Source organism: Harmonia axyridis, chromosome 2 (assembly GCF_914767665.1).
Source record: "Harmonia axyridis chromosome 2, icHarAxyr1.1, whole genome shotgun sequence".
NCBI lineage: Eukaryota > Metazoa > Arthropoda > Insecta > Coleoptera > Coccinellidae > Harmonia > Harmonia axyridis.
The window spans coordinates 22,048,460-22,069,419 of NC_059502.1; the positions used below are offsets into that span (position 1 = coordinate 22,048,460).

The window sequence follows — 20,960 nt, forward strand, 5'->3', positions numbered from 1 at the left end:
ATTCATTTTTCGATGTGTATTACTTGTTAGTTACAGTACAAGGACCTCAACTACAACTCGAATTACTTGGAACAACAGCATATCCAGCATATATGTATATCCAAAACTAACGACAGTTTTTTTTGCAAAACTAATATTATTTGATTTTCTTAACCTATGAAAAAAATTTTACACAATTTGTATGCCGTTTTCTGAAGAAAGTACATAAGTTCAGAAATAGATATAATTAAATTTAATGAAAATCAAATCACCACAAAATTTCCTTTGTGTCAAAGCATTTTAAACATCCCCTATTTTATTATTTGGGCAATAAGTTCAAAATGTTGATCGTAATGACGTAATAGCGTATTGAAGTTTTAATTGACCATATTCACCGTCGCCATATTGGTGTGCGACAATACCAACTACTCAGTGTTCCCAACGGAGAAATATTGAGTTTACTAGAAAAATACCGCTTATATCAAAAATACTATCAGCCATAGATATAATTCTTCCACTGTCTATTTCCAAAAATAGAGCGAAGCCTTCATTTATACACTCGGCCACAGTTAATTTGTATATAAAACTACCTTTCATTAATGTTTTCATTTCCAAAAGGTGAAATTTTTGCGAAATATTGTCCCAAACAAGCCTATCTGGCGTAGCAGCCAGAAAAGGTACTCCGGAATTTACACATAAACCACAATTATAAACTTTATATTGTGGAATTTTTCTAGTAAACTCAATATTTCTCCGTTGGGAACACTGGGTAGTTGGTATTGTCGCACACCAATATGGCGACGGTGAATATGGTCAATTCATTTGGTCCATCTTGTAATAAGCGAAGAAGGCGGAAGTGGGATCTCCCCACCAACAATTTATTTGAATTTGACATCGCGAGAAGGTGATTTCAAAAACAATTTCTTAATTAATTAATTTCATAATTAAGATGTTTTTAGACATCTTAGCCATAATCCACATAAGTAACGTGAGTAATTTTTGAGTAAAGAATATTCAAAACACTCTTTGCTTTACACATGTACAGAACAAAGCACTTCTTTGTAGCGAATGCTTGTCGACCAATAAAAATTTATTGTATCATTAAAAAATGCGGCACTTGTTGGATGGTTCACTTTTTCGAACACTTTCATTGTTTATTTATTTCTTCTTGAACTCCTAAAATAGCAAAAACAAAATTTGCTATGCACCTTTGTTTCATCTAATGATACCCAAATATTTTATCTTCAGATTTTTATCGCAGGTTTTGTATTGTGACGTTATATAATGGCAGAACACATTTTTCTCGCAGAGCAGATTCTTAGGAATATTTTGCTTGGTATTTTTTCGAAAATGGTTTTAAATACTTCATTTTTCAATTTCGCCATTGGTTTTTCTGCAGAAATTCATTAGATATGTGGTGAACGACTGGGACTTGGGACCAGATCGCACTGTATATTGACGTTCTGTGGCTCGAACCAACATCTGCTGCTGACTTCCTCAGCTTCGGTTCTTATTTTTTGATGATTACTCGTTTGTAAATGCTGCAAAAATTATTTCAATTTTTGATAATTTTTTTTTGAATTGTTACTTGTTAATTTTTTATTTCTTTTCATTAATGGAAATTATATCCCCAAACCCCCCCCCACTCATTACTTGTAACGTTTTAGCTGCTTTTATACCCACTTTGACAAATTGGTTCAAAACAGCGCAAACTAATCGTAGGTGATTTCGGCATTTTTAACACTGGGAGGTTCGCTTTTTAAAATGTGACAACAAACTTATGGTTTAAAACGAATTTTTGTCTAGGTAAACTATCTTTCTTCGATTCCTCCATTCCATGGGGGTTGAGTAGATAATATCTCATTAAAGGAGAAAAAATCTCTTTGTGATTTGCCAAATATATTTTCGAAATACAGTTTCATTAGATTTTTTAATGTTTAAAAACAAATTTTATCTGAGAAATATCCAGATAAAACTGAAAACGAATAAAATATACACTCCAACCCGAAAATGTCCCAAATATGCAGTTATGGAAATGCATATTTATCCGATGCCAGAGATAACAATTGTTGTCCCTGCCGATGCCTAATTATTATTTAATTTTGTGCATGTCCAATAAAGTGAGCCCTTAAAAAATGGAAGAGATGACCATTAAATCTGATATCTCTCTATGAATAATCTTTGACAATTCCAGGTTCCAGAGGTCATAATTTATGAGGTTAAGATCGAGTAATTGGATAACACATGAAGGCTTTTAATATATTTATATTAGTCCTTTGAATATCATTCCATCTATTATGCCGATGAATAGAGAAAATCCGGACTTCGATAAAGCAAAAGTTGGAAAGTTACAGTTGGAATTAATGCAAGTTATCGAACAACAAAATCGCGAAAGAGCTGCAAAACTTCTAACAATCCGCAGAAAAAACAGAATTACTGGCGCAATATTAGGTGCCACTGTCTTGGGAATATATGCATATTCAATGTTTGCTGTAAAACAGGAAACTTTCTTGGATGATTTCGAGGAACCTGCAAAAATAATAGAAGAAAAAAACTAGAATGAATCAGTTACGTTTGCCTCCTCTTCCTACTATAAAAGATTTAATTAAATTATATAACCTGAGAGCCTTGAAACAACTTTCTCAGAATTTTCTGTTAGATGAAAGAATCACTGATAAAATTGTGAGAGCTGCTGGTAATATTAGTAACCATGTTGTATTAGAAGTTGGTCCAGGTCCAGGAAGCATATCAAGATCAATTTTGAAAAAACACCCTTGTAAACTAATTCTTGTTGAAAAAGATCATCGATTTTTACCAACTTTGCAGCAACTTCAAGAAGCTTGTGAAGATAAGGTAAAAATTGATATACAAATTGGTGATATCAGATCATACGACTTTGACATTGGTTTTAAGAACGTGCAATCAAGTGATTGGTTTGGTGTTCCACCTCCTATACATTTAATTGGTAACTTGCCCTTTAGTGTTTCAACTATTTTACTTGTTAATTGGCTACATTCAATTTCGGAAAAACAAGCTGCTTGGAAGTATGGCCGTACTTCAATGACTCTAACCTTCCAAAAAGAAGTTGCAGAAAGAATAGTAGCACCTCCTGGTCATGAACAACGATGCAGGTAATGTGAATGATGTTTATTTTTCAAATAAGTATATATTTAAATAATTTTGTTCAACAGGTTATCAGTTATTTGCCAATTATGGTGTGAAGTTCGAAATAAATTTTTAATTCCTGGAAAAGCTTTTCTTCCTAAACCAGATGTTGATGTAGGAGTTGTAACTTTGAAACCTCTTAAGTATCCTCTAACAGATGTTCCTTTCAAAATGGCTGAAAAGATTTTGAGAAATATTTTCAATATGCGTCAAAAATACTCATTCAAGGGTGCTTCCAGATTGTTTCCTGAAGATATAAGAGATGAATTAGGTAACTATAATTATTTAGATAATCCTCAAAAACTATTGATATTAAATGCAAGTTATTTTAATTTCCCCTATTTTATTATGTAAATAACAATAGTTTCTCTATATATACTATAGATTTTTCAGGACTTCTACAATTTTGATGAAAATGCTCAAAAACAATATTTTCTAACAGTATACTGGTTAAAATATGGATATCACACATTAGAAAACAGTTACTTTTAATGACCGATAGCGGTTTTAATCTCGACAAATGCAATCTATTAAGATTGGTTCCTATTAATTTTTCACGATTAAGCTACATATAATAAGAAATTAACATAATATGAAAATCCAAAATTGAAAAAATAGTGTCATACTGTACGAATGAGGATCTTCATTACATTTATCCCAATTAGCATTGACAAATTCTTAAATGGTTTTCCTGTCCTTTGAAAACATAGGCAATAATTCATGGTTCCTTTAAGATACCTTCAAACTCTTTTCATTGCATTCAGGTGTTTTTTTTCTGTAACAATTTTTTGATTCACTAAGAAAACTTGTGAATCACAGTCAGAGCAAACTGACATACCTCAAATCACCAATTATCTGTAGGTATGGATGCTGGGTGTCATTTTCATCACTATTTTTTAATTTTAAATTTGCTTCTAGTGGAATACTAACCTGTTTTGATTCTGTCATTCCAAAACTAATCAAAATTTGTTCTATACACTTCTCTGGACAAGGTAAATATTGACTTACTGATGAAGAATCCGTCCTCAAATTCTAGAATATTAACACAATAACTCCTGAAGCAAAAGAGCTAGAAACTTTAAATTGTCAAAGATGGTTCGGACCTCGAATGCTGCGGTCAAGTTCGCTAATGGGCATAATCTGACAAAGGGTTTCGTAAATAATGCTATTTAAAATTTCGTTCTTCTGTCAATTTCACAATTACAGATCCGATCAAGACAAAAATTTGTATTTAGATGTAAAATAATAATTTCAAGGTTCATGCAAAATAAAAAAATGTATAAGGAGTCATCCCTCAAGGAGAAGCGCTAACATTAGAACTAACTGTAGACAAGTGTTTCAGGCTTTTGGCTCTCATCAGTACGGAGAAAAAGTGTTGAGATGAGCAACACTTGGAGGGAAACAACAATCAAATGGAATTAACAACAGAAGCCTGCCAGCCAGCCATTGACTCTGTTTGTTTTTTGTTACCCATCAAGTGTTGCTCATCTCAACACTTTTTCTACTGAGAAAAAGTACAGACTGATGAGTGCCAAAAGCCCTGAACACGTGTCTACGTTTAGCGCTTCTCCTTCAGGGATGTCTCCTTTTTCTTTGATTTTCATTTACCCTCATTATTTCTCGACATCAAAAATTGCAGTTAGAAACAAAATCAATTTTGAAATAATGAAACGAAAGCGTCAGATTAAAATTACAATTAAAATGACACATCGACAACAGCTCACAGCATATATCCCAGATTCGTAAATGATTCAAGCAGTAACAAAAAGTTTTTTTTTTGATAACAAAATATACATATACACACCGGCAAAATTAGGGGAACAAACAAAATTTCAACAAAGTTTGTAGTTAGTTCATTTTCTCTTGAAGCCTTCGGCCGATTTAAAGAATTGTTTTTTATCATTGTAGCTTGATTGCTCGGGAAGATATAACCGTTCAGATACCGTCCTTAATTACTTCGTTTTTTGTTGTATACAGAGGTGAACAAAAAAAGTGAAAAGTAAGCGTTCTTATGGAGTGAATTGTCACAGCCAGGAAACTTTTAATTAGTTAACTATTAATTACTCTGAAATGTTGTAGCGAATATTTATTTAAATTTTATTTTTCAGTTTCAAGAATGTATTACGTAGCTGATTTGGATCCACATATAAGACCTTTCCAGATAACAAATGAGGAGTATTGCAGACTATTTTACGCCTATAAAATTATCAGTGAAGATCATCCAGAAATACTAGAATATGATTCAAGAGCTCCAAAGAAAAACGTTTTGAAGAATATTGTTTGAAATATAGATTTAAGTTAAACATGAGAATGTTTTATTTGTTTACTTCCTGATAATTTTGTCGAATCACTATTCATACAGAATATAATGCATTCATACAAAGATATCAAATCTGTTTCACACCAGAAATTTCTAACTGCCATCAACAGCTAATATTCACGGAATATTTTTAATGAAAACATTGAATGAATAAGTGACATACATTTATTCAAACCAGTTAGTATAACAAGTGTTCATTAAAATTCGTGGCCAAGAGTGCTGTGAAGAAATTAGATTTGTATTTCTGTGAGTGTGAGTAGTGCTTAGCTTGCACCATATTCTTCCCAGATTCTAAATTTGTAAACCAATGTTAGTGATATGGTACAACTTGAGCACTACTCGTCACAAAAAATCAACTCGAATTTCTCCACAGCACTCTTGGCCACGAATTTAAATGAACGCTCGTTATTACAATTCAATTTTAAAGCTTGGACTTTTCTTTCTTAAAGAAGAGTTCTTATATGCTATGATATAACAATTTTTACATCTATGGTTTACCCTACCAATAATATGGCCGCCACAACAATTAGAAGCATTGAACACTAATTAAAAGCTTCACCTTCGGCAGTCCAGGTCTTCATCTATGTTCATAGATCCATAGATAGTCCTACTTATCTATGATCTTCTCCATACTTCTTCTTCCTTTACTTGTTCTCCATACTTCGAATTACTTATATTTATGATCCAGTTATATCTATGCTCCTATAGTAGCCACTGTCGTGGTTGAAAAAGAAGAAGAAAATATCTATGCTCCAAAGTCGTGCACAACGCACATTACCTAGTTCCTTAGTTCAGTCACAGACTAGTAATCTGTGGTTCAGTTATCTACTTATCTATTGTTCAGTTGTGTTTTCATTCATCTTGTACAGTGCGACAATATCGAAAGTGAATGGTTGTTTTTTCGAGTAATTTTTCAATTGCAATAATCTTCAACAAACTAAAACAATGGAATCGTGTAATAAATCTATCATCGATTCAGGGAAGCTGAGTACATCCAGGTAACAAGCTTTACCATTTCTTGACATGTATTTGAAAGAATATAATTTTGTCAATTTTTATAATTGCAGTTAATTATATATTCAGTTATCAATTTTTGCAAAAAAAACTTTTTTGCTTTGTTTACTCTACAATAAAATATATCTTTTTAGGTTAGGCTACTGCGAAATTTGCCACTCGTCTGAAGCAAAATATGTTTGTCCAGGCTGTGAATGCAGATCATGTTGTCTGAAATGTATACAAATTCATAAAGAACAGTTTCAATGTAATGGAGAAAGGGATCAAACAAAATATGTGTCTTTCAAAAATAAGGATATAAATAATGATCTTGTATTGTCAAGTGACATTTGTCTGATGGAAGAAATTACTAGGAAGAGAGAATCCCTCTATAAAGCTGCAAGGCAATCAAAAGGATTACATCCAGTAAGTTAATTGATTGACTAATTTTTAGTTATTTTAATAATATCAATTATTTTTTAGAATAGAAGAAAATTGGAACTTGCAGCAGCCGCTAGAAAAATTAAATTAAGATTTTATCCTTCTCTTTTCAAAAGTCACAAAAATAATTCATCTCATTTCGACTCGCAACAAAACTTGATTTATTGGCATATAGATTGGTACTTTATGAATGCAGATAATTTGAAACTTTCTAACATGAAGGTGTCTGAAATTCAGAAATTGTCATCTATAATGAGGCAACATTTGGAAACAAATAATGAAAATTTGAAAAAAAAATTATTATTTTACAAAGCAGCTAGTTTTTCAAACATTAAAGTACTACTCAGGGCTGAAAACAAAGCAGGAAAAAAATTTTATGAAGTAAATCTTAGTGACAATCTGAGGGAGTGCCTCAAAAATAAAACAATCATTGAGTACCCAGTATTTCATGTAATTTTGGCTGACCATAAATTTGGATTTGATATAATTGATTCAGGTAAGTTTTTTATCAAAAATGTATAACTATATAATTTATCAGTTTAGGAATATGTTTGAGAATAGAGCATTATCAGCTAATATCACAAAACGGCTGCTAGGGGTAGATTCAAGGCTTCATATTCACTGGAATAGGCCTCTGATTGGTTATGAATACAGAAAACTACTTCAACAGTATAATCTCTCTAGTGAGATAGGATACGCATTTGCTTCATTTGTTGTTTTCATGTACCTCAGATCAGACCATATAGTGCTGATTATGAAAATTTGAGTTCTATTCCAATAGCCAATGGAATTTCATAATATAAATAGTTAAAAATGCTCTCTTAAAGGTTTAAAAATATAAAATTTGCACTAGCTCACATATTGTTAAATATTTATTCTTTGAAGTATCTAGATAATCATGCTGTTCTTTTTTTCAGATTGTGAAGAGGATATTGGAAATAATGGAGAAAACTTTATAAATACTCTTGTTAAAAACAATGAAAGTGAAGTTCGTGATAAATATATTGATCTGTTAGGATTACAAAATTCAGAGGAACCATTAAATATTGATCAAAACTAATACCTTTGTATTCTTTATTTGAGAGGGATCACCTCATTATAACCTTTCACTTAATTATCAAATAGTTCCCCTTTCTTTTCCCTTTAGCCCCGTTGCGGTGCCGACACTTTGTAAGGTGTACGAAGTTGTGCCAAAAATATCTATCCTGAAGCGCTATGCGTCCGTAACCTACATCTTAAGTTGTCCCCCTCGAAACAGAAATCGACCTGTCCGAGCATTTCTATCGAAAAACTTTATTTCGTCTGTAATCTCGTCTGTTTCGTTTTCAAATGGCCACTCTGTATAATATGCCGAATATATTTTCAAAATAAATACATTTCATAAGTGGAGTATTTTCAATTGAATTCTCATTATTTTTGATGATTCATTAGTGAAGCAATAATATAATTCAATAAATAGGTGTATGAGTAGTTTTGAGTAACCTAGTTATATAAATTTATTTTTAGAAACATTTTATGTAAATTAAGTTATCTCTTAATAAATAAATAAAAAGGATATGCGACTTTCTGTAGTATTCCTAAAAATATTCAATACATTAGCATTTGCAATATTTTGTTGGGACTGTATAATTGAAGGGTAACGTGAAATTATCAATTCGGATAAGTAAAAAAACTAAACTAAAGTTTATTAGTCATGCAAATAAGATGTAACATTTTTATTATGTGACCAGAATTTAAAACTTCTTCACCTTCATAAACACTTCTAGAAGTGTTTGTGCCTTTAAGATACCTCAAGCTTGAGGTATCTTGATTTTACAATAAATATAAAAATTTTTCAGACTTCTATAGTGAAAAAGTGTGTTACTGTGTATATACTATTTTCATTTTAGGTAAAGGCGGTAGGTGTCATCATTTGTTTCAGTTCAGTCTAGTGATATTGAAAGTTATGCAAGGATGGAAGAATTCGAAAAATGACGAATAACAATCGTGTGCATATATGTGAACGGTTCAATCAACATTATTATACTACAGGATTCTAATAGTACCTTTTTTAGGTCCAAATGGCAAGACTGAGTTAAGTAGAATACTAGTATTCTACTTAACTCAGTCTTGCCATTTGGACCTAAAAAAGGTACTATTAGAATCCTGTAGTATAATAATGTTGATTGAACCGTTCACATATATGCACACGATTGTTATTCGTCATTTTTCGAATTCTTCCATCCTTGCATAACTTTCAATATCACTAGACTGAACTGAAACAAATGATGACACCTACCGCCTTTACCTAAAATGAAAATAGTATATACACAGTAACACACTTTTTCACTATAGAAGTCTGAAAAATTTTTATATTTATTGTAAAATCAAATTTTAAATAACGCAAATACACACACAAATAATGCAACAAAACACTCCAATGTCAACATTTATAGTTCTCCGTCTGCTCACCTTAGCGCTGCATTCTTATTTTCAGATGCCTATGGATGGAAAGCTGAAAAAGAAGACATTGGTCACAGAATATATCTCGTACAAATTATTCTGTGACGAGAGTTATGAGAATAAGAGGAGAGGTTAGAATTTTTATAAAGCTAATGGTGTGGTGTTTTTGAATATATATTATTCATCAGTGAAGCTATTGCACCTATCTTAAAATTTTGTAGCAGTCTAATTCAGAAGAACTCAGTAAAATGGTAATTATATTTTGTATCCTCGCTGAATTGGTCACTAATAATAAACTTACTTAGCTTAGTATCTTTCGAACCAATGTAGATATGGCAATTATTTTGAAATGTTGTTTTTCAGGCAGAAGAAGTAAACCCCAAAGCATATCCTCTAGCTGAGGCACAGCTAACAATGAAAATTCTGAATTTGGTGCAGCAGGCACATAACTACAAGCAACTTAGAAAAGGTGCGAATGAAGTTACAAAAACCTTAAATCGTGGAATTTCAGAGTTTGTTGTTCTGGCAGCTGATGCACAACCCCTGGAAATTTTACTTCACATCCCTCTTTTGTGTGAGGACAAAAATGTTGCTTACGTTTTTGTCAGGTCGAAACAGGCTTTAGGTCGTGCATGTGGAGTATCACGTCCAGTGATAGCTTGTTCTGTAACCATACATGAAGGTTCCCAACTGAAACCTCAAATCAATACAATATTACATGAAATAGAAAGGCTTCTTGTGTGAAGAATTCAATCATTCTGCTTACTATGAAAATTTATATTATGTTGGCATTGATTCTGTGAATCTTAAAAATTAGCATGTAAAAATGTTGATATTTTTTTAACCAATAAACATTTGTTAAAGGAGGGTTTATAGGATTACTTTAGGTATATTTTTATATTATTTCTTTTATAATTATTTCAGCCGAAAAATATTTCTTTGGTGTATGTAAAAAATTTGTCTTCAATTTTTCATTTTATTGAATAAGTTATTTTAATGGAGGATAGACTGAATTGAAAAGCTGAAGAAAGTGGCATAATGTTTTCCTTTCAAGTTGAAAATTAATTTATGTTTTTTGAAATGTTGAATAGTAAACATGTATTAATGAAGTAAGTAAATTCAAAAATGACATAAGTGTTGTTATAGCAGAATAAGAGTTATATTGTCCTAACATCTTAGTTAGCTAGCTATAAATTATATACTTTTTATTTCAAAATTATTCCACCATACTTCTGGTTTATGAAAAATATGGACCAATCATCTGCAATTTGTTATGCCATTGAAGAACCCTCAAGCTTAATGAGTCATTGAAATATTTTCATGTCCCTATAATCAATATATTGGAACACCACATATAGTGTTCACTCTGGTGAAAACAATTTGTGCTCTCACCATATCTTTCCCCTTCTAAAAGTTATTTATGTTTTATGTAGTTATGATCGTGAACTATGAGAATAATTCAAATTAACACTTATTTATGCCAGATAATTATAAAATCATATTTAACATAACAAAACTAATATATGAGTGAAAACATCCTTAATTTTTCAATAAATATTAAAGAATGGAGTGGCATCAATTTCTGATGTACTTGGGATGCTCCATATTTAAAGCTTGTCTTGTAGAAAGTGAAGTGAATAATGTTATAATAAATATTATAGGTAATATTTCTAGAGAAGTAGCCTTTTTTAAATGCAAATATTATAATTCCGTCCTTCTTGTTTTTACTTATGGTGACACAAATCAAATTATAGGAAATGAAAAATTGCCTCTACATCATTTTTGTGTCGAGAATTTAACAGATTAATTAGACAACAATTTGAAAATATTATATTTTATATTATGGAAAAATAATAGGTATTCATAAACTTTCATTTTGTAATAACCGCTTCAACTTGTGGTAAACTGATAGAAGATGTAACATATTATCATCGGAAGACTTTAAGGATTGCAACTCTTGTTCAATATTTCCGAGAGCACACAAGTAAAAAATCTCCCATTGTCTATGTGCCACAACAATTCGCATACCTAGTCATAAAAATTTTCATCCAGTGACTTAGTCAGATGAGAAGAAATCTGTTCGTGAGACATTTGAAAAAATACAAAAAAATCACCTTTAGACAAGAAAAGTATCGTATCGTTAGGGAATTATAGGCACCAAAGATAAACTAGTTCTAGTCTTTTTTCAGACAAGAGCTATTAACTTATCGTGTCTCGCCAGACAAGGTGATTTCCAATCCTCTTATTAATGTTCTAGATTAGATTTTATTAAGGAGGTTACGTTTCACTGCGACCTAATGGTCTATTGTGCCCCCCATCAAAGCTATTCTCCCCATAACGTGATATACCGCTCGCCTTCCAGTTCCAGAGTTCTGATGACTCTAATATCTGGGATGGCTTCCAGGAGGCTAATTCCTCACTTCTATAAGTTTCGTGCCCAAGGCAGGTTTAGCGATGGCGAGGCATTCCATCACCAGGTGATCCGGAGTTTCTTCTTCCTCCCCACAGAATCTGCACTCGTCATTTTCTGTTAGACCCATTCTCATGAGGTGTTTCCTGAGGCGGCAATAATGCCATGTGAGGAATCCAGTGAGGAGGTGTAGCATATTCTTACTAAGATCCAGATAATTCTTCGATCTTGTAGAGTCAAAGTTTCGAAGAAACATTTTGTAGTGATCCAGACCAGGAAGATTCCGCCAGAGTTTTTCTCTTTTGGTTACCTCTTTTTCCTGAAACTCTTTCTTGTAGGTTCATTTGTCTACACCACAAAAAAGTTCCAGGCCGATGAAAGAAGTTTGTGCTCCTTTTCTGGCAAGTGTGTTGACCTCCTCATTCCCGAGTGACCGGAAACCCAGACTCAAATCTTTGCCCAGACTGAAAAGACCCTGTTATTCTTACCCATTTTATTAATGTTCCACAGATTACAGATATTATCTGTGTAATGTTCTAAGATGTGAAGCATTTGTTTTTATTCGAACATTCGTCACTTCTTGTCTGACGGGACACTATAGCAGTAGCGTAACATAATTTGATTTAATTCGAAATTATCAATGGATGCTCAAAATAGTTTACAATGTGATTTATTTATGAAAATTCAAAAATGTCAATGTTTCACTGAGTTTAATGATTTAGCTATTGTGAAGTTATGAAAAAAGGATTACTGATGAAACATTCAACAATCAAATCATTATTCTGCACGCCTATGGATTCGAGCTAGCCGAAGCTAACTCAATTGTTATTGGCGACATCTCTCTTGTATTCGGGATCGAGTACAAATGTTTACTTTCCGTTCGATTTTCAACAGTTATCTTCAAATGATGTATAATTATGACATTGAAGATGCTGTACGCTTTCGTACTCTTCTAATGAGGAATGTAATAAATTTGGCAACAGTAGATAATTTGTTTATAGTTCTTAAAGTACCTGCCAATTTCGATCGGCTTATTCGAACTACTTGATTTAAATAGAACAAAAAGTTATATCTCAAATAAAAATATTGAGATGGCAGGTGGAGATGGTTTACCACCAGACAGAAAAGTTAAAAAACAGTCAAAAAGCAACTCCACTAATGAATCGGAAAGAAAAAGTCAAGTAGTGGAATTGGACTTGGTAATTGATAAATTGAGAAAACATGACAATTATAGGTTAGGTAATCAAAACACTGGAGCAGGTAATTTCGTTATTCAATTTGTTAAGAATATGATTTTACTTGATTTATCTTTTTAAGGAACAAGTTCAGGCGACTGTACTAGAAGGGAAGACAATTCATTTTCTCTAAAACATTTCTTAAGAAGCGACTCAAGTTACCAAAATAAGGGTGCTCGGCCTAAAGTCTATTGTGATGGTCGTCCTGTATTAGAGTCACAAGGACAACTTATCACTGAAAATCCCTCGGTGTTACCCGATTTTGTTCAAGATCATCTAGTCATAGAACAGAGTTACTTATCGAATGGACCAATTCAAAATTATAATACAGGTGTTCAATTACCAGATTTTGCCCAAAACAGTCTTGGATCTAGGCAAAATGTTGAAACAAACACACCAAATTTGAAGACAACTAATGGAAGTGATATTGCTGGCTCTATTAGACCTCAAGTAGAATTTCCATTAGATTTACCTCTGAATTCTGGAAGGCAAGGAACTTCAAATGAGGTATTTCTTCTTTTAAGTTGACACAGTCCCTATGAAATAAGCTTGAAGAAACGTGTAAAAGAATTAAGAAAATAGAATAACATTCAAAGTAAAAACTAATATTAAATCTTAATACTTCAGGTTGCAGTCTCTAAGAGTCTTCCAGATTTTTTAAATGATGGTGCTGTTCGTTCTCAGAATGCTGATAATCTTTCTGCTAGTCAGAGCCCTGAAACTCCAGAGAGATTACAGAGAGAAATGGATCTGCTCAGACGACAATTGACAGAACAAACAAACAGAGCAGATATGTTAAAAAGAGAATTAGAAGAGGTCAGAAATCAGGAGAATAGATATAAACAACATTTGTTTGAAACTTTAGGGCAGTTAGAAGAAAACCTTAAACGAAGTAATGTAAGTAATAATTTTATCATTTGAAGAGCCAGCTCTACATAATTTTGTTACGATGTCTGTATTTGTTGAGTTAATAATGGTCTCAAACAATAAGATTCAACTAACCCACTGTTGATGAATCCACGGTCAAATTCAATTCTTTTTGTTGTATTGAGTATTGAATAAAAAATTACCAATATTTCTATATCCACACATCAGGCTGAGTTTAAATGTGGATTCTAAATGTAAAATAGTTGTTTGTATCATCAAAATTTCTCACCTAGATAATATAACTGACTTTTATAACATTATAATAAAGCATATTTATTTTACAGTTCTGTGTTTTATAAATAACCAAGTTTTAAAAGTTGCTGAAACCAAGTCAGTACTTTTAATCAATTTTTTTTATAGGACAACAGGTTTGGTAAATATCTGGTATATCACCCTTCAATGTCTGATGCTAATTTAAAATTTCAATTGCACTTATATCAAATGATGCAGAAATACTAATGCTCTTTAAATATGAATACAACATGATTCCCAAAACTTGTTTTTTGAAACTTTGAAAGGGGAACTCATGATGATATGAGTAAATTTATATCAAGTTGAGGTGTGAGAGATGAATTCTTCTCATTGGATGCTAGATGAGCCTTTTGCTATTTCATTTCACTCTAATAATTAATTATTAAATTTCAGGGAAGAGTTTCATCAGCAGAAGCCACAATTTCAACACTACGCCAGGAAATAGCTTCACTTAAAGTATAAAATTCCTTTTGATTTTGTACCAAAGACTAATGATTTTTTGTTTTTATTAGAACGAAAATAAAGCATTGAAAGCTGAAAATTTGGCATGGAGTAGTGTGGAAGGTGCTGCAGGGGGACCTCCACATCAAACTGCACCTAATCACTCTCACAGACTGGCTCAAGAATTAAGAAATGCTGCCAGTACAGCTGAAGCTTCCTTGAGGTTTGTGAATTGTTTTTTATACTGATCCACATTTGAAAGAGATTTGGCTTTATTATGGTGAATTTTTTCAGACAACTACTTTCTGGAGTAGACAACTTGAGACTAATGGCTTCTACATTAGAAAATATGCATCGAATAGAGGAGAGCAATGAATCATTCTTGAATTCAGATGAAAATAGTGGACCTGCACTTTGATTTTATTTATACATTTTTACAATGTATTTGTAAAAACCTATAGAGATTACTTCTTTCTATGTGATTTAGCTTAAGTTTTATCCAGAAAATTGAAATGGAATAGATTTTTTCAAATTATATATTTCCTTCACACATTCGAATTTAATTCTAGCATTTTCCCCAAGTCTTGAAAACTTGTCAGGCGACAGCTGAATAATTTGTTGGAAATTGTGTTTGCTACTTAAATTTACAGAGTTACAAATATGAAAATGAAACGTAGTCCATTTTAAAATTTAAAAAATATCAATCAAAAAATTTGTATGAAAAAGTGATTGATGATCTTTTCAAAAGAGTTCAATTAATGAATTTTAAAAGCTGAAATAGTCAAATAAGAAAAAGGAATATACAACACAAAACACTTAAATTTTGAAGTGAGCTGATCAATAAATAACTTTGTTCATCCTTATATAAAAGGCCTTTTTAATTCTGATTAAATACAGAAATTGAAAGATGCTACTTTAAAAACAAAAATTCAAGCTAAGAAGAGGACACTGTCTGCGAAATAGATTAATTTATTCAAAATGACTAGGCATAAACGATATTAATGCAAATTCACAAAACAATTACAAACGTAAAAATTGACTCAGGCGTTTATGTGTTCTAACATATCTTTGAACTCCATATCTGTCTGTGTTTCCATATGGCTTCTATCTCGGCAGGTAATTTGAGATTTTTTTTGAGATATTGTTTGAATTTCAACTGACTTCAACATATCATCTACAGTTTGGGTTTCAATATTATTAAATTCTAAACTGTTCAAGAAAAGATCTTCGCAGGTTTGTGTATACATATTACTGTAGTAATCTCCATAAACAAATAAATCTTCGTTGAATATCAGGTCTGTTTGAGTTTCCATATTGCAGTTGAAAAAATTAGAATCAAAAGTTTCCAGATTACTTTCAATTAGATCTGACGTATCTGTATCTATTGTATCATGTGTATTAGTTGTAGAGGAAAAATCGTCATTTGGGGATCTTTCAAAAGTTTGAGTACTTGATGAATTTCTTTTAACTTTTGAAGTGGTTAGTCCTAAGTCATTGACAGGAAGCAATGTATTTGATGCAACAGATTTTGAAGGTATCAGCCTTGTTTGGGTAGATGATTGAGCTGTTACTAATTTTTTTTCACCATGTTCCATCTTTTTTCTTTTGAAGTAATCTCCAATAGTTTGTGTTTCAATGCTGGACTGTACTTTACATAAACCAGTTTGTGTTTGTTGGGTATCTCTATTCATAAAAAATGAATTGCGATTTATCTGAGTGATTTTACTTTTTAGTTTTGGTAAAACATGATCAGTTTGTATACTTTGATCACTTTTTTTAATGATAAATTTCAGATCAGTAAATGATTCCACATTTGCTTTGAGTTTAGGTAATATTGATTTTGTTTTATTCGGTAAATTACTATCACTCTTAGAACCACTTATTATAAGTATAGTATTCAATTTTTTCAATTTATAGTAAATTTTTTCATTAATTTTATGTCCCTTTCTTCTTGAATGGGTTAATAAAGATTCATATTTAGGGTAATTCATTGAACACTCACAACACTTGAACTTAATACCACAATAATCCATATGCATCTTTTTATAAGCTTCTGTTGGAAATCCTTCTTGACATTCACCACAAATATATGTTTTAGGTGAGTGTACTTTCAAATAGTGTTGCTTCAACAGTTTTTTGCTCTTGAACCATTCAGCCTGATGATAAATACATTGAATTTCTGGACAATGAAATTGTTTGATTTTTGAATCAAACTGAATCGCATCTTTCCTATTGTGGGTTTTATACAAATGCAAATTTAAATTCGAATAAGATGTGAATATTTCTTGGCATTTTTCTTCTGTACATTGTATTGAGTTGTTTATTACAGACAGCTCTGCTTTTGATGGGAAGATTTTAACACAATTGTTCAATATAGAGTTACGCGAATGCGGCGGTATTGCGGAGGTATCATCACCATCAGATAAACTGTTACATAAACGAGCTTTTTCTGAATAAAAAGTTTTCTCTTCAAAAGCTTCAGTTGCATTCATTATTGCTGAAAATTCAATTCCTGTTTTTTTTTATTCAGTTTATATATAACTGAAATTTAAGATCAACTTAAAAATAACAATTGCAGAATAACAATTTATGAATATCTCCGAGGAAATGAAATTTTTTTGTTTACAATTATAATTTATATTTATATACAAGAACTAATTTTTCATAGATGAAAAAGATAAAATTTGACATATGTCATCAGTTCATTTCGTGCCATATTCGAATGTATGCGATTCATTTTCAAAATTTTCAGCGTTTCAGTATTCTCATAATTCATTGTGAAAATTTTCATCATCACTGAAAAATTAGTGCAATATTGCCGTCTATATGGTCAGGAAGAAAAGATATTCATCTCACCTTTTATATTCAAATGAAAATGATTGGTTCGAAGTCATCGCAGTAAGTTCTCAGATTTTAATTATTGCCTCATCATTTCTTATCAGTAATATTCATGTTGGATGTGATTACTCGAATCCAAACGAATGATTTCTATTTCTGATAAGAATTTGAATTCAAATTATAAACCACAGAGTGTCATCTGACAAATGTCCAACAGATCACAGTAGTTCATTTGTAACCAATGCAGTATACGTCATTTATGTGTATTTTCTTTTCTCTCTATGCCAAATAGCCCAAATATAAAGTTGTCAGTCTAGTGTTGTGGTGATTGAGTTTTTCATCAGGAGCTATGTATTTTCCGTAGAATATTCCAAATTTGAAGTGACAATGTATACAACAGTATCAAATATTGATTTTCTGTGATGAGTTAATACAAAATCTGGCATAATGAAGAATATATCTCCTAATATCAAATATGAAAAGGTGCCCCAACAACACTTTGGAGACATTGGCCGAAAATCTCATCGCAGTTCTATTTCGGTGAGATGAATATTGATATGATGTTTTAACTAGTTTGATTTATAGGATTGTAGATCCATACGAAAAATATATATATATATATTTCCTGTGAAGCTTAATTGACCTTCTTTTTTCATGAGCTTTTGGAATCACCCATGAAGCTTTAGCGATCAATAATTTCGTCTGACATAATTTTAGTCTGGGGAAATGTATTTCTTTGAATTTTTTATCCATTACTTTCCTCAAATCGATTATTCAACAGGTTATTCCATTAAGGAATGACAACATATCAAGAATTAGTTGAAATTTGCTATATATTATAGGTACCTTGATTTTCACCCAGTAAAGTATGCTGAAGATGTAATTCATACAATCTTAAATTTTCAATTTCATTTGAGTTGAACATGATATTACCAGGAATTAAATTTTCACGTGGATTTTTTTGTACACTACATCTTGATTCTTTCATTCAATTTTAAAATTCTTGTATGTATTAATAATACACACTCTGTAATTTTTTTATGTTTATTTTGAATAAACATTATTATTATATTATTATTGATAATACACACCGTATTTGAATGTTTGTGTCATTCATTTTTTGCCCAGACTGGATTCAATAGTTTATGAGTGTTCATAATTCAATTGAAACAAATGTAGGTATTTTGAAATAAGTCTTTCAGTCATATTCAAGTCATGCTGTAAATAACCTTAATTTCAGTAAAATTACAATTTAATTGCTTATTTCTAATTGAAAAACACCAAAAAAAAACAAAATACTGAATAGAATAATTGGAATCTATTGGAAGGGCGATAAAAAATATTCATACTTCTGAACTCGGGAAATCGATCGGAAAAAACTCTGGTTTTCGCGAATCCGTCAACCAATTCACTATTTGTTCAATAATCAACAGTAGCAAGGCCTAAACAACCAATTCTCCCAAATTCACTAGCTGTGAGATTTTGAAAAGTCTTATAGAAGATTATTAATATTGCACTACCATCAAAAAACATTCTAGATAGCTTTATACGTTTTGAATATATCATTGTCATTTTTTTGGTAAAATTAACGTCTTTTGAAAGCAAAAATTAAAAATGTGAAAAGCACTGACTAGGTGTCAGGAGCTTTTGATAACTCGTTAATTCTCGAGTCCCTTGGAGACAACTTCATATACTTATAAGTATAAATGAGATGTAATTTCTTATGCTGTCATTGTTGTCGGTTAGTTTATCTGGATGATAACACCATTCTTCTGCATTTTTGTATGAAAGTTCGAATGATTATTTCACTTATATTTACCTACATACGAAATTTCAATCTGGTCTGATTTGTTATTCCGTAGATATTGTTTTTTATATATTGCTTCTATTTATTTTTTTGTTTTTTTTCAATGGTTTATTATTTTTGTAATTTTCTAATGAACAATATGAGAGCCGTCTACTAGATAAATTCAAGAATGATAATTATGTTTGCCATTGATTTTCACGCCATATTTCAAGTTGTGCATCAGAGCTTGCTTAAAGTACCGATTTGAATACAAATTGAACAACAGTGTTCGAGAATAATCTAAATCATTGTGTGACTCCTTCTGGAATTTTACATTCTGTTGTCATTTTCCGTTGACGTTAACAGTTGCTGTTTGCTGTCAAAACAAATTCTTAACGATCCTCATGTCTCTACTTTCATCTCCTCTTTCCCAAACATCTCCATTAACTTATGAAGTTTTATTCGATGGAATGCCTTCTCATAATCAACAAATACAGCAAAAACATCCTTACGTTGATCGCGGCATTTTTGTAGTAACACATTTAGTGCAAATAGTTTTCCCTTCTTTTATGTCCTTTTGTTCTTCTTTGTTCCATCAATACAAGCATATCGTCAGTGATCCATCATTGTCTTTGGTACTTTTGATTCTTTTTTTAAGTATGTTTTTCTATTGCTTTTGATCTCATTATCCATTTTGCTTAGTTGATCTCTCAGTCAGATCTTTTTCTGTTATCGTTCTGTTGGCGTCTGAGAAATGTGTGTCTCTCTTCCGTACTTTTTTTAGTTTGATCTTAATATCAGCTATTAGGGGGTTATGATCTGATCTAATATCTGCTCTCTTTGAATCTCTTGGTAACTGATACCTATATGTATAGCTAATTTGATTTGTAAGTAGGTGTATGTAGTTGATCATCTCCTATTCCTTTCTATGTATTAGGTGTAGTGAAAAGAAATACATTATTTTTCCAATAGATGGCTTTAGTTATCTCGCGTTGTGTAAGTCCGATCGGATTCCACTAGATAGCGTTAGAAAGATGAGATTTCGCATTACAAAAACTTTTGTAACCGTTTTGTGATTACTTGACTCAGTGCACTCAGTTTGAGTGCACGTCGAAGATGAACACTAGCAAAGAGAAAATACTCTATATTTTACAGTTTTTCTTCGATGAAGGCAAACATGCAAGCCAGTCGACCGAAAATATAAATAGTGCTTATGGTCCTGATAGTGTAAAAACCAACCTCGCGCAATTTTCGTTTGGATATTATCGATTCCGACTGTCATGTAAGCACTGTTTCGAAAGAGCTAAATATTGCACAAAAAACCATTTGGAACCATTTGTATAAGGCTGGTCCCAAGAAGAAGCTCGAAGTGTTGGCATCACACTAGTTAACGCAAAAAAACCTCATCAACCGAATTTCCATTTGCGAATCGCAAGAAAATTTTTGAAGCAGTTGGTGATGAAAAGTGGATCACTTACGACAACGTCAAGCGAAAACGGTTGAGGTCGAAACGAGTTGAGCCGGCGGAAACGGTGACCAATCTAGGATTGGCGGCTAGTAAGGTTTGCTGTGTGTTTGGTGGGATTTGCAGGGAATTATCTACGAAGATCTGCTTCCCTATAGCATAACTGTCAACTCGGAACTGTAATGTCAACAATTGGACCGTCTGAAGGAAGCAATCGCTCAGAAACGGCCAGCTTTGGCCATCAGGAGAAGAATTGTGTTCCAACA

At 31.9% G+C, this 20,960-nt stretch overlaps 6 protein-coding genes across 8 annotated transcripts in view; 5 read left to right on the plus strand and 1 right to left on the minus strand.

The window, feature by feature from the left end:
- Positions 1–2,181: 2,181 nt before the first annotated feature.
- Positions 2,182–5,447, plus strand: LOC123672879 (dimethyladenosine transferase 1, mitochondrial). Of its 2 annotated transcripts, XM_045607210.1 has the most exons (4): positions 2,395–2,832; positions 2,893–3,110; positions 3,171–3,415; positions 5,253–5,447. In XM_045607210.1, the coding sequence occupies exons 1-4, from the start codon at positions 2,539–2,541 to the stop codon at positions 5,426–5,428; spliced, it is 933 nt and encodes a 310-aa protein (XP_045463166.1). In that variant the 5' UTR covers positions 2,395–2,538; the 3' UTR covers positions 5,429–5,447. The 2 variants fall into 2 exon arrangements, with proteins under 2 accessions (XP_045463165.1, XP_045463166.1); XM_045607209.1 differs by having other exon boundaries at positions 2,182–3,110.
- An 810-nt stretch (positions 5,448–6,257) lies between these two features.
- LOC123672880 (box C/D snoRNA protein 1) lies at positions 6,258–7,973 on the plus strand. The gene is made up of 4 exons (XM_045607211.1): positions 6,258–6,462; positions 6,613–6,883; positions 6,941–7,394; positions 7,816–7,973. The coding sequence occupies exons 1-4, from the start codon at positions 6,410–6,412 to the stop codon at positions 7,956–7,958; spliced, it is 921 nt and encodes a 306-aa protein (XP_045463167.1). The 5' UTR covers positions 6,258–6,409; the 3' UTR covers positions 7,959–7,973.
- A 1,457-nt stretch (positions 7,974–9,430) lies between these two features.
- LOC123673494 (NHP2-like protein 1) lies at positions 9,431–10,207 on the plus strand. Its single transcript, XM_045608000.1, has 2 exons — positions 9,431–9,591; positions 9,704–10,207. The coding sequence occupies exons 1-2, from the start codon at positions 9,589–9,591 to the stop codon at positions 10,082–10,084; spliced, it is 384 nt and encodes a 127-aa protein (XP_045463956.1). The 5' UTR covers positions 9,431–9,588; the 3' UTR covers positions 10,085–10,207.
- Positions 10,208–12,768: 2,561 nt separating this feature from the next.
- On the plus strand, positions 12,769–15,155 carry LOC123673993. Its single transcript, XM_045608794.1, has 6 exons — positions 12,769–13,010; positions 13,068–13,492; positions 13,613–13,882; positions 14,558–14,620; positions 14,677–14,828; positions 14,900–15,155. The coding sequence occupies exons 1-6, from the start codon at positions 12,842–12,844 to the stop codon at positions 15,021–15,023; spliced, it is 1,203 nt and encodes a 400-aa protein (XP_045464750.1). The 5' UTR covers positions 12,769–12,841; the 3' UTR covers positions 15,024–15,155.
- A 406-nt stretch (positions 15,156–15,561) lies between these two features.
- On the minus strand, positions 15,562–17,601 carry LOC123673992. Its single transcript, XM_045608793.1, has 2 exons — positions 17,462–17,601; positions 15,562–17,102 (listed from the first exon to the last, which is right to left on the minus strand). Exon 2 carries the CDS (start codon positions 17,095–17,097, stop codon positions 15,646–15,648), a length of 1,452 nt encoding a protein of 483 aa, XP_045464749.1. The 5' UTR covers positions 17,098–17,102; positions 17,462–17,601; the 3' UTR covers positions 15,562–15,645.
- LOC123673991 (calcium-transporting ATPase type 2C member 1) overlaps positions 17,324–20,960 on the plus strand; it is a 41,242-nt gene continuing 37,605 nt past the window's right edge. Inside the window, exon 1 of one of the 2 annotated variants that reach the window (XM_045608790.1) lies at positions 17,324–17,503. In XM_045608790.1, coding sequence (XP_045464746.1) covers positions 17,432–17,503 — 72 coding nt within the window. In that variant the 5' untranslated portion in view covers positions 17,324–17,431. Of the gene's footprint in view, positions 17,504–17,718; positions 17,984–20,960 lie in introns of those variants that run through there. The other variant, XM_045608789.1, reaches the window with a different exon arrangement.

Bases quoted from the DNA above. Each gene is read 5' to 3' on its own strand.
- LOC123673992 (XM_045608793.1), bottom strand. From the start codon at position 17,097: ATGAATGCAACTGAAGCTTTTGAAGAGAAAACTTTTTATTCAGAAAAA.
- LOC123673993 (XM_045608794.1), top strand. From the start codon at position 12,842: ATGGCAGGTGGAGATGGTTTACCACCAGACAGAAAAGTTAAAAAACAG. The intron at 13,883-14,557 runs GTAAGTAATAAT...ATTAAATTTCAG, and splicing joins AAAACCTTAAACGAAGTAAT to GGAAGAGTTTCATCAGCAGA. The intron at 14,621-14,676 runs GTATAAAATTCC...TGTTTTTATTAG, and splicing joins AGGAAATAGCTTCACTTAAA to AACGAAAATAAAGCATTGAA.
- LOC123672879 (XM_045607209.1), top strand. From the start codon at position 2,539: ATGAATCAGTTACGTTTGCCTCCTCTTCCTACTATAAAAGATTTAATT. The intron at 3,111-3,170 runs GTAATGTGAATG...TTTGTTCAACAG, and splicing joins GGTCATGAACAACGATGCAG to GTTATCAGTTATTTGCCAAT. The intron at 3,416-5,252 runs GTAACTATAATT...TTTATTTTTCAG, and splicing joins AGATATAAGAGATGAATTAG to TTTCAAGAATGTATTACGTA.
- LOC123672880 (XM_045607211.1), top strand. From the start codon at position 6,410: ATGGAATCGTGTAATAAATCTATCATCGATTCAGGGAAGCTGAGTACA. The intron at 6,884-6,940 runs GTAAGTTAATTG...ATTATTTTTTAG, and splicing joins AATCAAAAGGATTACATCCA to AATAGAAGAAAATTGGAACT. The intron at 7,395-7,815 runs GTAAGTTTTTTA...TCTTTTTTTCAG, and splicing joins ATTTGATATAATTGATTCAG to ATTGTGAAGAGGATATTGGA.